A 13,905-nucleotide genomic window follows, 5' to 3' on the forward strand; every position below is an offset into this window, starting at 1 on the left:
GCCAGGTCACGGATCTCCAGCTCACACGTGGTCCCATCCTGCCTCAGACTGACTCTGTCACCAGCTCTGAGGGTCTCAGACCCCTTCCTCCACTCCACAGGGGCTGCCTTGCTCAGCTCACAGTGCAGCATGGCCGTGGCCCCTTCCATGGCCTCCTTGCTTCTCAGTCTCCCTATGAATTCAGCAGGCAGGGCTGGGAAAATTCAGATAGAGAACATCAGGTTCTCTGGAGATTGTTGGGGGCAGGACATGACAGGACAGAGAACAAGACATGCCCCCATAGGACAACAGGACCAGTAGTGACCAAGGGCTGGGAAGTGGCTGGGATGCTGGCTTTTCGTGGTTCACACAACAGCCCAGGAGACAAGGCAGATTCTATAGAGTAATGGATGGAGGGTAACACCAAGAGAATGTGAGAGAGAAGAAACACAAATAGGGACTGAGTGCAGATGAACATCACAAAGTCAGCTGGACACCAGAACACAGCTCTGCTTGGCCGCATGCAGTCTTTACCCCTGATGGCCAGTGTGGCTGATGTCATCTCCTGCCCGCACACACATGAGTACTCCCCGGCATCTGCCACGGCCAGGTCACGGATCTCCAGCTCACACGTGGTCCCATCCTGCCTCAGGCTGACTCTGTCCCCAGCTCTGAGGGTCTCGGACCCCTTCTTCCACTCCACGGAGGCCTCCTTGCTCAGCTCACAGCGCAGCGTGGCTGTGGCCCCTTCCGTGGCCTCCTTGTTTCTCATTCTCCCTATGAACTCAGCAGGTGAGGCTGCAACAGGGCCGACAGAGAATGCCATCTTCATCCTCCCACAGGGACAAAAGGGGTTTGTGGGCAGGCAGACGGGGCTGCTTACCCTTCACAGTGAGCGTGGCCATGGTCCTCTGGTCCCCGAAGCAGCAGGAGTATGGCCCGCTGTCCTGGGGCCGCAGGTCCCGGACCACTAGCTCGAGCACCGTGCCCTCCTGATGCAAACTGTACTTGGGCCCAGGCCGCAGAACCTCCTCTCGACGGCGCCACTCCACGGGCGCGACCACAGACGACAGCTTGCAGCGCAGAGTGGCAGCCCCGCCCTCCAGCACCTCCAGGTCCTTCAGCCCCTCCCGGAAGCGTGCTGGCCGTGCTGTGGGCAGGCACACGCTCAGTTCACACCCACCTCCTGCATCCCAGTCGGGCCCTATGGCTGCCGGCAGCTGGAGACACAGCAGCCAGCAGGAGATGAGAGAAGGGCAGACCAGCATGAACGGTGTGCCCCCAAATTCACAGGCCGGAGCCCCACCGCCCAGAACCTCAGGGCAACTGTGACTGAACAAGGGGTCTTTACGGAGGTAATTAAGGTAAAAGGGGCCACAGGGTTGAGCTTGACCCTGCGAGTCACGTAATCCCACAGGCGGAGATGAGGACATAGACACAGACAGACAACAGTGCAAGGACACAGGGAGAAATCGGCGCATCCATGCCATGGAGAGAGGCCCCGGGAGAAGCCGGTGGTGCCCATGCCTGGACCTGGGACTTCCCAGCCCCGGGATGGGGAGACTCTCCATGTCTGTCGCTGGACCGCCCAGCCTGTGGCATGTGTTAAACAACCCATGCTAACCAAGCAGGGGGTGACCAGCCAAGTCCGAGGGAGGGGACATAGGGGTCAGGACAAGACACAGGCACGAAGCAAGAAGCAGGCAGCTGCTCAGGAGACGACAGGGGCGGGGGAGCACACCTCCAGCAGCAGCAGAGCCCTGAGACGGAAAGAGGGGGGACGCTGGGGTCGCAGGGCCCCCCAACGAGATGGAGTGTGAGCCCAGGAACTTACCGTGGACCCTGACAATGGAGCTGGTCCAGGAGCCCCCAGACTCACACTTGTAGCGCCCACCGTCCTGCAGGGTGGCTCCAGTAATGACCAGCTGGGCCCGGTGGCCCTCCTGGCTCAGCTGGCAGCGAGCCGATGGCCGCAGGGCCTTCCCGTCCTTGGTCCAGGACACGGGGCTGTCCGAGGTGGTGGTGTCACAGATCAGGGTCAGGTCCTCCCCCTCCGTGACAGTAGCGTCTATGAGCTCACGGGAGAACACACTCAGCTTTTCTGGGGGTACAGAGAGACACACAGGATGCTTGGGGACTCCTGCAGACAAAGCAGTTCCCTAGCTAGGTGTGCAGCTGCCCCCTCAGGCCAGGGCCACTCATGGGCTGCCAGGGGGATGAAGCAGGCCTGGCACAGCGCAGTCCACCCTGTGGGGATGGGGAATCACCCTCCAACAGCCCACCTTGCCGTGGTCCACAGGCTGGGCACCATTCCCATGAGCCCCAGGGCCGTGCTGTGTGTGGCCAACATCTGCCCTCCCCCACGGCTGCCCCTTAGTCCATGGACTGGGCCCCCCACGGTGTGGAGCACACAGCCCACCTGTGACCTGCAGTGTGGCTGAGGCCCGCTGGTCTCCCGCCTCAAAGTGGATGGTGCCTGAGTCCTTGAGAGCCAGCTGCCGAAGGGTGAGTACGTGGTACCCGCCGGGCTGAGCCTGGATCTCATTGAGCTCATTGGGGTGCAGGGGCGTCTGATCCAGGAACCACTGTACAGGCCCGTAGTCGGCGGGGGAGATGCGGCAGGAGAAGATGGCTGACGAGCCCTCGCGCACCTCCACATCCTCCAGGTCCTCTGTGATGAGCACCCTCTGGCCTACAGGGCGCAGACCGGCAATCAGGGTCCCCTCGCGGCCAGCCGCTGCCAGAAATAGGCCATCCCCACTCCCGGGTCGCTCGTCCCATGGGCCGTCCCCACTCTTGCACCACTCGTCCCGTGGGCCATCCCCGCTCCCAGGCTGCATGTCCCGTGGGCCGTCCCTGCTCCTGGGCCACATGTCCCATGGACCATCCCCTTTGGCTCCGGTATAGGGGACCAGGCTGCACATCCCATGAGCCATCCCAGCTGGCTCCGGCATGGACAATCAGGCTCACACCAGCACACAGGAAGGGCTCACAGCCATAGCTACACAAATTTGCACCAGGTCCCACCAGCAGGGCCTCAGAGACGAAACCACCAAGGCCCTACTCCCAGGAACAGGGAAACTGAAGCTGGTCTCAGAGGGCCTCTGAGCCCCCTCCAGACCCAGCTCCCAGCCAGCCCCTACAGGCCAGGCCCCCGCCAGGCCTCACCCTGCACCAGGAGCCGGGCCTGGGAGCAGGCCTGGCCGATGTCGCAGGTGTAGGTGTCACTGTCCGCCTCGGTCAGGGCACTGATGGTCAGCTTCAGGGTCAGGCCGTCCTGGCTGGGTGTGTGCTTCCCGGAGGCAGGCAGCTCCCTAAGCCCCTTACGCCAGATCACCACGGCGGCAGGCCGCTCAGTCCTGCACACAAACACGGCCCTGCCCTTCTCCGTCCCCTGCAGATCAGCCAGCTCCTCCGTGAACCGGTTTGCCTTTTCTGGGAGGGGTGGGAAGGGGTGGGGGTGAGAGCTGTGCGGACCCTATGCCGGCCCCTTGGACAGGGAATAGCCCCCACTGTGGGCAGCTCTCCCACTGAGGCCACGGGGACCCCTCCCCTGTCTCTTGTGGGGTCACCTTCCACACGGAGGCTCGCTGTGCTCTTGGAAGCCTCTGTCTCACACGTGTACTCGCCGGAGTCCTTGGGCGAGACAGCATGGACCACCAGCATGGCCCGAGGACCGTCCACGACAAAGTCATACTTCTGACTCTTGCGAATGGCCTTCCCGTCCCTCAGCCAGCGCACTGGGGTGCCGGCCCGGGACAGCTCACAGCTCAGCACCACATCCTCGCCCGGAGCAGCCTGCTGGTCTTCCAGGGGCTTCACGATGTCCGCGGGCCTCTCTGAAGAGGGAAGGGCAGCCACCATAAGACAGGGCCAGGCCCCAGCCATGCTTAGGTTGAGGGTGGGGCAGGTGACCATGGGGATCTTGGGCCCTGGAAATCAGGAGCCAGCGTGGTCATGGGGAGGGAGCTGGGAAGAAGACACAGGAGGCCACAGACTCTCACACCTCGGCCCCCTTCAGAGCCTGGGACTGAAAGCATGGCCGCTGGCAGCAAGAGCTGGGGACTGGGTGTCACCACCTGCACCTGAATTTGATTTATGCCAGGTGCATGAATTCAGGAACAGCAGCAGCGACTCGCCAGCTCAGGGAGCCATGAGCCTGGGCGCTCCCAGAGCTGTTAGACCACACACCAAAGACCAGAAGCCCTGCTTCTGCCCAGAGTGGGAAAGAGGGAGCTCCTCAGATGACTAAGCCCCAGCCCCCAACAGTGTCTCTGGGTCTCCAACCGGGGAGCTGCCCAAGGGGACAGTCCCCAGCAGCACCTCATTCCGGCCTGAGGCCCCACAGTACCCCCAGCCCCATGGAGACAGGTGCCCATCCCTGCCCCATGCCCACCTCGGACGATGAGGGAGGCCTTGGAGGTGAGGTCCAGTATGGAGAACATCACCTCCCCAGCATCACTAGGAGCAGCGTCTTGGACAGCCAGGGTGTACTTGCGGCCCTGGCGGCTGGCCCGGAAGCGGCCCGAGCCACCCACCGTCTTCCCACCCACGGTCCACGTGGCCACGTCGCCGGTGTTCTCGTGGGACAGGACACACTCGAACGTGCAACTCTGGCCCTCCGGCACCTCCACCATCTTCAGCCTCTTGGTGATGCCCACGTGTAGGTCTGTGGACCACAGGAGATGGCGGTCGCCCCAGGCCAGGCCCTGACAGCTGAACCCTCACTCCCACCCCCGCAGCCCTGATCCTGGGGCTGCTGTCACCTCCAGTCCACTACAGGACAAGCACCGTCCACAGCGGTCACAGCTTGAACACTCCAGAAGGCCAAGGACGGGGGTCCCAAATGAAGAGGCCGTCTAGCTCCAGCACAGACTCACCAAGCTGCCCTGCCCCCTTCCCTTTCTGTCATCAAACCCCAGCCAGACCAGCAGGGACCCGCCACAGGGTCCACAGTGTGACCAGGCAGCAGGCCTGCCAGGCACACACAAGTGAGGGAAATGGGACCGGAGCAGCTGGGCCGGGAGAGCTGTGTACGCACGAGGTCAGGCTCAGGCTGAGAGGGACATCTGCTGTGCTGGGGGTGAGGGGGCCCACGCTGCCCTGTTGACTCCATGGGGAGGCACGTGGCCTGCCAACAACCACCTTCACCAGGCTGTGCCTGTGGCCCGGGAGTCCCTCCAGGGCATCCTACATCTGACATCTTGGCTTCTGCCGCCAGCCACCCCCAAGCCGTGACCCTCATAGCTGCCTACACACAGTCCCTGATGCCGGGGGACTGTCTCCAGCCCCCCGGGACTCTATCAGGCACTGCCAGTTCAGTCTCCCCCGCCCTCCCCTTGCTCATCGTCCCTCACCCGCCTGGCCTGTACCTGGGCCTCCTGGGATCACATCCAGCCTACTCCTCCAGGAGCCTGTCCTGACCTCCAGAGCTCTGCAGGGCAACCTCCAGCCTTGGAGAAGGGGTGGGCCCGGGGCAGAGGCAGCCCTCCCCACACACACAGACCTGGAAGCAGCCCCGTGCCCTGAAACTGATTCCGCCCCAGACCCGGCCCTGCCTCTTGAAAGCAGCTCCGCCCCCTGGAACGGACCCTGCCCCTGGACCCGCCTTGCCCCCTGGACGCGGCTCCACTCCCTGGGCCTGGATCTGCCTCCTGGACCCGATCCGCCCCTTGGCCGCGGCTCCACCCCCTGAGCCTGGACCTGTCTCCTGACCCGCCCCGCTCCCTGGAACGGACCCCGCCCCTGGACCTGCCCCGCCCCCTGGCCGCTGCAGCAACCCCTGGGCCTGGAACTGCCTCCTGGACCCGACCCGCCTTCTGGGCACGGCTCCAGCCCCTTGGACCTGGACCTGCCTCCTGGACTGGCCCTACCCCCTGGCTGCCGCTGCAACCCCTGGAGCCAGCCACGCACCGTGAACACTGACTCTGGCGTGGGTCTCCTCGGAGCCGACGCTGCAAGTGTAGAGGCCAGTGTCGTCCCGACTCAGGTCATGCACCACAAGCCCGCGCGTGCCCGCCGTGTGCAAGAAGTCGTACTTGTCGCTGGGGCCCAGTTCCACGCTGTCTTTCCGCCACACCACACGAGCCTGGGGATCCGAGACCTCGCACTGCAGGGCCAGTGTGCCCCGCTCCTCCACGGACACATCATCGAGAGCCTTCAGGAACACCACTGGCTTTGCTGGGGGGGGCGGTGGGGACAGGTGAGCGAGAGCCACCTCGGGCCAGCAGAGAGCCCGGCGCCCCTTCCTGGGAGGACCCTAAGGGCCCGCAGGGACGCCTCACCTTTGACCTCCAGGCGGGCAGTGGCGGACACCTTGGGGGAGCAGGCGCGCACGGTGCCTGCGTCCGCCTGCCGAACCCGCTTCAGCACCAGCGTGTGGCGCTGGCCCTTGTGCGTGATCTCATGGAAGCTGTCGTTGTACAGAGGCGTGCCATTGAGTGACCACTCCAGCTCCTCGTCCTCATGGGACAGCTCACAGAAGAAAGAGGCTCGGCTCTCCTCCGTGACTTCTGTGTCCTGCAACGGCTGCGTCACGGTCACCTCACGCGCTGCCAGGGGCACAGCAGGCCACTCAGCACCGGTCCTGGGCATCTCCCACCCCCAGAGACCCTCCCAGGGCCCAGTGTGCCCTCGCGCGCTGACAGGGGCACGGCGGGCCGCTCAGCACCGGTCCCTGGCGTCCCCTGCCCTCAGAGACCCTTCCAGGGACCCGTGAGCCCTCGCGCACTTCCAGGGGCACAGTGGGCCGCTAAGCCTCCAAGATCCTTCCAGGGCCTCAGGCGCCCTCGGTACCTTCCACGGTGACCTCCGTGCTGCTCTGGGCGCTGCCGGCTTGGCACCGGTAGACGCCGGCATCCATGGGTGTGAGGCGGAGGATTCGCAGCTCCGCCATGTGGCCCTCCAGGCTCATCTTGAATTTCTCAGAGGGTGCCAGGGGAGTGTCCTCCTTGTACCACTGCACAGCCTTAGGGGGCGGCTTGAAGTCGCAGGACAGGACCACCGACTGCTGCTCGCGCCCCGCCTTGGGCTCCAGCGGCCGCGTGAGCACCATTGGGATGTCTGGGGCAGAAGGGGAGAGGGCGGTGCTGTGGCCTCCGGGGGACCACGGGTTCTACCCCAGCCCTGAGCCAGGTCCGTGTGCAGCCCACCCACGCCGTGCGCTCACCTGAGACCACCAGGCGCGCGGTGGAGCGCGACTTGCCAATGGTGAAGTGCACAGGCCCGGTCATGGTGGAGCAGGTGCGCCGCAGCGTCAGGCGATGCACCGTGCCCTCCTGCTCCATGCCCACGTTCGCCCCCGCCTGCAGCATCGTCTTTCCCAGGAGCCACTTGGGCGGCCGCACCGATGGAATGGAGGTCTCGCACTCGAACCAGGCGGGGGCAGGCTCCATCACGGTCACGTCCTGCAGGCCGCGCACGATGGTGATGGATTGCTCTGTGGGTGAGGGATTGGTCACTGGCGCAGTCCGGCATAGAGGACCGCCTGCCACCCTGGGACTCCGGAGAGGCGCCCGCACGGTGCTGCCCGCACCTTCCACGAAGAACTGGGCGCTGGTCTTCACGTCTCCAGCGTCGCAGGTGTACGTGTCCTCATCCTCGGGCTGCACATCCTTGATGATTAGCTTCCGGTAGAGGCCGTCACTGACCATCTCGTACTTGGGCCCGGGCTGCAGTTCCACACTGCCCTTGAACCACAGTACCTGCGCGCTGGCCCGAGACATCTGGCACTCCAGCACGCCGCGGTGCTTCTCCATGGCTATCTTGTCCCGCAACGGCCGCAGGATGGCCACCGGCAGCTCTGTGGGTGTGGCCGGTGTGGTTGGGGGTGCTCAGAGCTCCAAAACTCCACACCCAAACCGGTGTGGGTGCTCTTCAGCCTCCAACCAGCAGACTCCCACCATGCTCCGGCAGAACAGCCCACACTGGCCCAGTTCACTGTCCAGTGATGGCTATGCCGAGTGTCCCCATCGGGCTTCTCTGGGACCCCACACACACAGCTGACTGGGAGGAAGCTGAGCACACCCACATCCGTGCCCCTGGCCCTTCACAAGCTCCTTCCATGCACCCCTGCTCCCCACACATCCCTGCTTTGCCACATTTCCTCACATCTCCCCCCCTGCACACCCCTGCATCAAGCAAATCCACGCCTCCTATGCCTTCCTGCCCCTCCCTTGCCACTGACTCTCTCTTCTCGATGCCCTCACTGTCACCAAGGCCACCAGCTAAGGGCTGACGTTCAACACCTGCTGGGGTACCACCTGCCCTTGCCACCTGCCAGGGGTGCCACCTGTCCCCGCCACCGGCTGGGGGTGCCACTTGCTTCTGCCATCTGACGGGGGTGTAAACCTGCCCTCACCACCTGCCAGGGGTGCCACCTGCCCCCCACCTGCCCCCGCCACCTGACGGGGGTGCCACCTGCTGGGGTTGCCACCTGCCTCTGCCACCTGCCAAGGGTGCCACCTGCCCCTGCCACCTGCCAGGGGTTGCCACCTGCCCCTGCCACCGGCTGGGGTGCCACCAGCCCCGCCACCTGCCAGGGGTGCCATCTGCCCTCACCACCTCTCCAGCACTTGCTCCAGTCCCAGGATTTACTGCTGCCTCCAATTTCGACAAGGAAACCCCGAGCTCTCATACAAAAGGCTGCCTCTCCAGGACCTCTCTCCTCCTTTTGGGTCACTGCTGTCCTCCTCCCAAGAAAGGCCTGGGTGCCCCAAGCCTGTTCTGTGGCAACGGACCTGTCAGCCCCTGGAAGGCCCAAAAGGTGTGTGTGCACCCACACACTGTCCAGCACAGACCCTCCCCTGGACTCCCTCACCTTTCACTCGGAGCTGTGCTCGTGATTCTGCATTTTCCGCGACAAATTTGATCTCCCCGGCATCTTCTGCCAGGACCCTCCGGAAGATGAGAGTGTATTTCCTTCCTAGAAACACAGGCCACTCAGTGCTGGGGGAAGGAGGGCCTGGGGACTGGAGGAGGACGTGCCCTCCCGAAGCCTGCCCACCACCGCACCTTCCTGGCGGGTGCGCACGTTGTCACTGGGCCGAAGCTTAGTGCCCTCCCAGAACCACTGGGCCGGCACCTCGTCAAGCGAGACCTCACAGGAGAACGTGGCACCCTCCTTCTCCATCACCTCCACGTCCTCCAGTGGCCTCACGATCTGGACTTTGCGACCTGGGGTAACGAGCAGGGCCTTGTCAGCCCTGGACACGCAAAGCTGCACCTTCCCCCCTCCCGCCTGGACTGCTGGAGGGGACAGGGCAGGGTAAGCCAGGGGGCTGAGCCCCCCACTGGGGAATGTGGGGGGGCCAGGAGGTTCTGACCCTCATTGGCCCACCTTGCACCTTCAGGGAGGCTGAGCTCTGAGCGTCGCGGGCGTCACACACATACACGCCCTGGTCCCCGAGCTCACACCGGTAAATGACGAGACTCCGACAGGCACCCTGGGCCACCATGCCCACTGTCTTGCCCACCCGCAGCTCCACACCATCCTGAGGAGGGATGAGGTTGGGTCAGGTGCTGGGACTCCCCAACAGAGCAGTCCCGTGCCTGACAGGCCACCGAGAGAGGCAGAGGGAGCCAGAGTACTCGGGTGAGAGGCAGGCACCTTCAGCCAGCGCACATCCACATTGGGGCGTGACAGCTCACACTCCAGGGTCACCTTGTCCTTTTCTGTGGCCACCATGTCCTGCAGGGGGCGGCTGAACCTCACAGGCAGCTCTAGGGTGGCAGGAGGGGAAGGGTGAGAGGCAGAGCCAAGAGGGGCCTGAGCGGGGCAGTGTCAGACAGCTGTTCTAGGAATGAGACCCAGAGCTCAGAGCCCAGGATTCTGCCACCCCAGCCCACCAGCCTCCCCAGGCCACCTGGGGGACAGAGCAGGGTGCACCCCGCCACAGGTCGTGCCCAGGCCCACGCACCGGTTACCATGAGCTGCGCGGACGTGTGCACCCCCTCAGCTTTGAAGGCGACGAGGCCGCCATCTTGCGGCCGCAGGTCCAACAGCGTGAGCGTGTGGATGGGGCCATGCATGGCCAGCTGGCACGTGGGCCCTGGCTGCAGCCGCAGGCCATCCCGTGTCCAGCTGCCCTCCACGTCAGCATGGGACAGCTCCACCTCCATGCGGACTGTGCCCTGCGCGGACACCTCCACCGCCTGTAGGCCCCGCACGAGCCGGACCCGGCGCACTGAGCACACACACAGGGGCAGGGGTAAGCCACTGCATGGACACCTTAGCCCGTGGGCCAGCCCCCACTCACCTCTCCATGGGGCCTCAGAGCCAAAGGCCCACCCCTTCCTTCCCGGCACCCCCCAGGACCTGTCCCTGCAGGGGGACATCCATCCCCTCCCCCTCCCACCTCTTTCCTAGATGCCTGACTCCTGGGGCCCCGCCTGCTGCTGCTGCTCACTTTCCACGGTGAGCTTGGCCTGCGTCTTGTCGTCTGGAGTCTCGCACCCATAGAAGCCACGGTCAGCGAAACCCACACAGTGCAGAACCAAGCGGTGACTGGTGCTTTCCGCATGGATCTCCACGTTCTTGCCTGGCACCAGGGCTGCTGCATTCCGTGTCCACTTGACATCGGGCCACGGCCGCGTCAGCTCCACCTCCATGGTCACTGAGCTCCGCTCTTCCACCGTCTGGGGTTCCAACTTCTTTCTGAATAGCACCGGAGCCTCTGAGGTCACAAGCAAGGGAGGTCACCATAGTCACGACCACTCTTGGAAGAGCCAGAGCTTGAGGGCCCTTCCACCCCCTACCCCACCCCTCAATGGCACACCTGCTCCCCACCATGACCTCACATTCCACCTCCAGGCTGGGCCCAGCTGAGCACCTGCATTGGCACAGTTCATGGGAGGAAGCCGGGCCCAGCTGTGCACCTATACACATACACTTACATGCGAGGAAGCCGGGCTCAGCTGTGCACCTGCACAGGCACAGTTACATAGGAGAAAACCAGGCCCAGCAGTGCACGTGCACAAGTACAGCTATGTGGGAGGAAGCCAGGCCCAGCTGTGCACCTGCAAGGGCACAGTTATGTGGGAGGAAGCCGGGCCCAGCTGTGCAGCTGCATAAGCACAGTTATGTGGGAAGAAGCTGGGCTCAGCTGTGCACCTGCACAAGCAGTTACGTGGGAGGAAGCTGGTCCCAGCTGTGCACCTGCACAGGCACAGTTACATGGTAGGAAACCAGAATCAGCTGTGCACCTGCACACATACAGCTACGTGGGAGGAAGCCGAGCCCAGCTGTGCACCTGCACACATACAGTTACATGTGGGGAAGCCAAGCCCAGCTGTGCACCTGCACAGGCACAGTTACGTGGGAGGAAACCAGAATCAGCTGCGCACCTGCATACGTAGTTATGTGGAATGAAGCCAGGCTCAGCTGTGCACCTGTACACATACAGTTACATGGGAGGAAGCTGGGCTACATGGGAGGAAGCTGGGCCCAACTGTGCACCTGCATGGGCAGTTACGTGGGAAGAAGCTGAGGCTCTGGGAGGCTGCTCCTTCCCCAACACGTGTCTCCTCTCCTGCTCCCGGCTCCCAACAACCAGGCCAGACACAGTGCCCGGAACTACTAAGTGTGGCCCATGACCACGTCACGGGTCACAGGGAGTTGGTGCAACAGACTGAGCCCCCAGACCTGCAGCACCAGCCACTCTGCTCTAGGGAGACCCTGGACACTCCATGTTAAGGAATGAAAAGCATGATGCAAGTGGGCCTCCCAGTCCCAGGCTCTGCCGTGATCTTCCCAGAAGGTGTATACGTGCATGTTACTCTTGCTCAGAACCTGCAACAGCTCCCCAGGAGAGGTCCTGGCTCCAGCCAGTTAAGTTCATCCCCACCTCCTGCCTCTGCTTGCACTGGCTGCCAACTCCATTTCCATCCATGGGGCTCAGCTGAGGATGCCTCCTCCAGGAAGCCTCCCTGGACAGCGTCAACCTCTGCCTACTCCCCAACCAGATGCGCCTTGTGGCAGTTTACTGTGTACCCTTCCGAGTAGGTACCCGGCCCCTGGGCACCGCCCATCCCCCCTCCCCCCCTTTGTGAAGTATCCAGGTCACCCAGACCAGCTGGACCCAGGCTGGCAGCGGAAGGCTGCAAGGGAATGAGCCCATGGAGAGGCCCTCCCTGAGGCCCCATCCACTCACCTCGCACCCGGAGAGCAGCTGAGGACTGGACACCCTCAGCCTCTGCGGTGATCTGGCCAGCGTCCTCCAAGGTCAGGCCAGAGATGGTCAGGCTGTGGCTGGAGCCACTTTGGGAGATGAGAAACTTCTGGCTGGGCTGCAGCAAGGCACCGTCCCGGAACCACGCGACTGCCGAGTCACCCGGGGACACCACGCACTGGAAGGTGGCCTCTCCACCTTCCTCGGCCACCACCGCCCTCAACTCTGATGTGAACTTGACCGTGCGGGGGGCTGTGGACAGGGGTTTTCCTTGAGAGGCCCCACCCTGCAGTTGTGGATAAGGGTATCTCCACCAGGCAGCTGCCCAGGCAAGCCCTGCCTGACTGCCCGCCCACCCGTGCGGCCCTCCACTGAGTACCGTTGACGGTGAGCTGAGCGCTGGTGCGGTCATTGCGGGTCTCGCACGTGTACTCCCCCGCATCCTCCAGCCGCAGGCCTGACACCGTGAGGGAGCGCTGGGCCCCCGTGGCTTCAATCTGGAAGCGCTTCCCAGCCCGGAGCTGTGTGCTCCCGCAGCGCCACACGACCTCGGCCTGGGGCGGGCTCAGCTCACACACCAGCGTCACCGTGTCCCCCAGCTCCCCGCTCACAGGCTCCAGGGGCTGGCAGAACTTGGTGGCCACCTCTGCAGGACAGGAAGGGGCATCAGATGTGGGACTTGAGCTGGCCCTCACTGGGGACAGCCCGCTCCAGCCCCGCCCCCTGCAGACACAGAGTTCCCAGAACACCACCCCCAGCCCTGCTGACCTTCCACCTGCACGGGGAAGTCCTGCCCTGCCGTGCCCACATGGCAGCTGTAGACTGCGCTGTCCAGGGTCTGGGCCCCGTGGATGGTCAGGGTGTGGTTATCCCCCAGGCTGGCTGTTTCATGCCGCTTGCTTCGACGAATCTCCACACCATCCTTGAGCCACGTCACCGTGGCCACAGAGGGTGTGGCCAGCGTGGCTGTCAGGACAATGTCCTCATGCTCCCTGACCACCAGAGGCTCCCTGCGGCCAGGTCTCTCCGGGGCGGGGGACTCAGGCTCCGGCTCTGGGGGGAGGTCATTGAGCATAAGACCAGGGCTCTTGTGTTCCTGGCTTGGGCCCCAATGCCCCTAACAGCGCGCCTGGGTCCATATTACAGAAGGGCATCGGGAAGCAGGCCCAGGAGGGGAGGCAGGAAAGGACAGCCTGGCCAGGCCCAGGTCAGGATGGGCATCCAAGCAAAGGCAAGCTCACAGGGCTGACCACATCAGAGCTGGACAATTAGGATCCCAAAACAAGAGCCCCTCCAGTGAGGCTCCACAGCTGCCCAGGGAGGATTAAACATGGGAAACGTGTGTGCTCATGTTTCCCTACAATGTGACAGCCCTAGACAGAGAATGGTGCCTGCCACAGGCCACAGGCCTGAGGTGCCTACAGTACACCAAAAAAGGATCATGGCAGGTTTAGCTGGTTACAATGGGACTCTGGCAGAAGGGGAGAGGTTTGGGGAAGCAGATGCCCAGAACAACCAAAAAGAGGGGCTGCAGTTCTCCAGTCCGAGCACCTGGGTGGTAGACAGAATCCAGGGCTGGGCCCATCACAGAAAACCCAACACAGGTGCAACACACAACTGTCCCCCTATCCGGTCCAAGTGGGGCTCCTTTCCTGACTTGTCAGGACGTTATTACCTTTACGGAACCCTGGCACACACCTGTGACGTCCAGACGGAAGGACACCTTCTGGCCCCCGGCCTCGCAGCTGTACTCCCCGGC

At 63.7% G+C, this 13,905-nt stretch overlaps 1 protein-coding gene across 1 annotated transcript in view; it reads right to left on the minus strand.

Moving 5' to 3' along the window:
- Positions 1-13,905, minus strand: part of LOC111139417 (obscurin, cytoskeletal calmodulin and titin-interacting RhoGEF) — a 159,060-nt gene that overhangs the window by 102,434 nt on the left and 42,721 nt on the right. The window contains exons 13-35 of the mRNA XM_022491664.1: positions 13,845-13,905; positions 12,915-13,199; positions 12,526-12,792; positions 12,129-12,398; positions 10,386-10,652; positions 9,897-10,163; positions 9,587-9,699; positions 9,317-9,470; positions 8,992-9,153; positions 8,798-8,902; positions 7,514-7,780; positions 7,148-7,417; positions 6,775-7,041; positions 6,264-6,530; positions 5,893-6,159; positions 4,376-4,648; positions 3,552-3,818; positions 3,148-3,414; positions 2,399-2,671; positions 1,814-2,080; positions 863-1,129; positions 514-819; positions 2-193 (exon numbers count right to left, since the gene is read on the minus strand). The exon at positions 13,845-13,905 is cut by the window's right edge and continues 215 nt beyond it. Coding sequence (XP_022347372.1) covers positions 2-193; positions 514-819; positions 863-1,129; positions 1,814-2,080; positions 2,399-2,671; positions 3,148-3,414; positions 3,552-3,818; positions 4,376-4,648; positions 5,893-6,159; positions 6,264-6,530; positions 6,775-7,041; positions 7,148-7,417; positions 7,514-7,780; positions 8,798-8,902; positions 8,992-9,153; positions 9,317-9,470; positions 9,587-9,699; positions 9,897-10,163; positions 10,386-10,652; positions 12,129-12,398; positions 12,526-12,792; positions 12,915-13,199; positions 13,845-13,905 — 5,401 coding nt within the window. The remainder of the gene's footprint in view (position 1; positions 194-513; positions 820-862; positions 1,130-1,813; positions 2,081-2,398; positions 2,672-3,147; positions 3,415-3,551; positions 3,819-4,375; positions 4,649-5,892; positions 6,160-6,263; positions 6,531-6,774; positions 7,042-7,147; positions 7,418-7,513; positions 7,781-8,797; positions 8,903-8,991; positions 9,154-9,316; positions 9,471-9,586; positions 9,700-9,896; positions 10,164-10,385; positions 10,653-12,128; positions 12,399-12,525; positions 12,793-12,914; positions 13,200-13,844) is intronic.

Source organism: Enhydra lutris, unplaced genomic scaffold, assembly GCF_002288905.1.
Source record: "Enhydra lutris kenyoni isolate GAN:26980312 unplaced genomic scaffold, ASM228890v2 scaffoldscaffold106, whole genome shotgun sequence".
In the NCBI taxonomy this organism is placed as follows: Eukaryota; Metazoa; Chordata; class Mammalia; order Carnivora; family Mustelidae; genus Enhydra; species Enhydra lutris.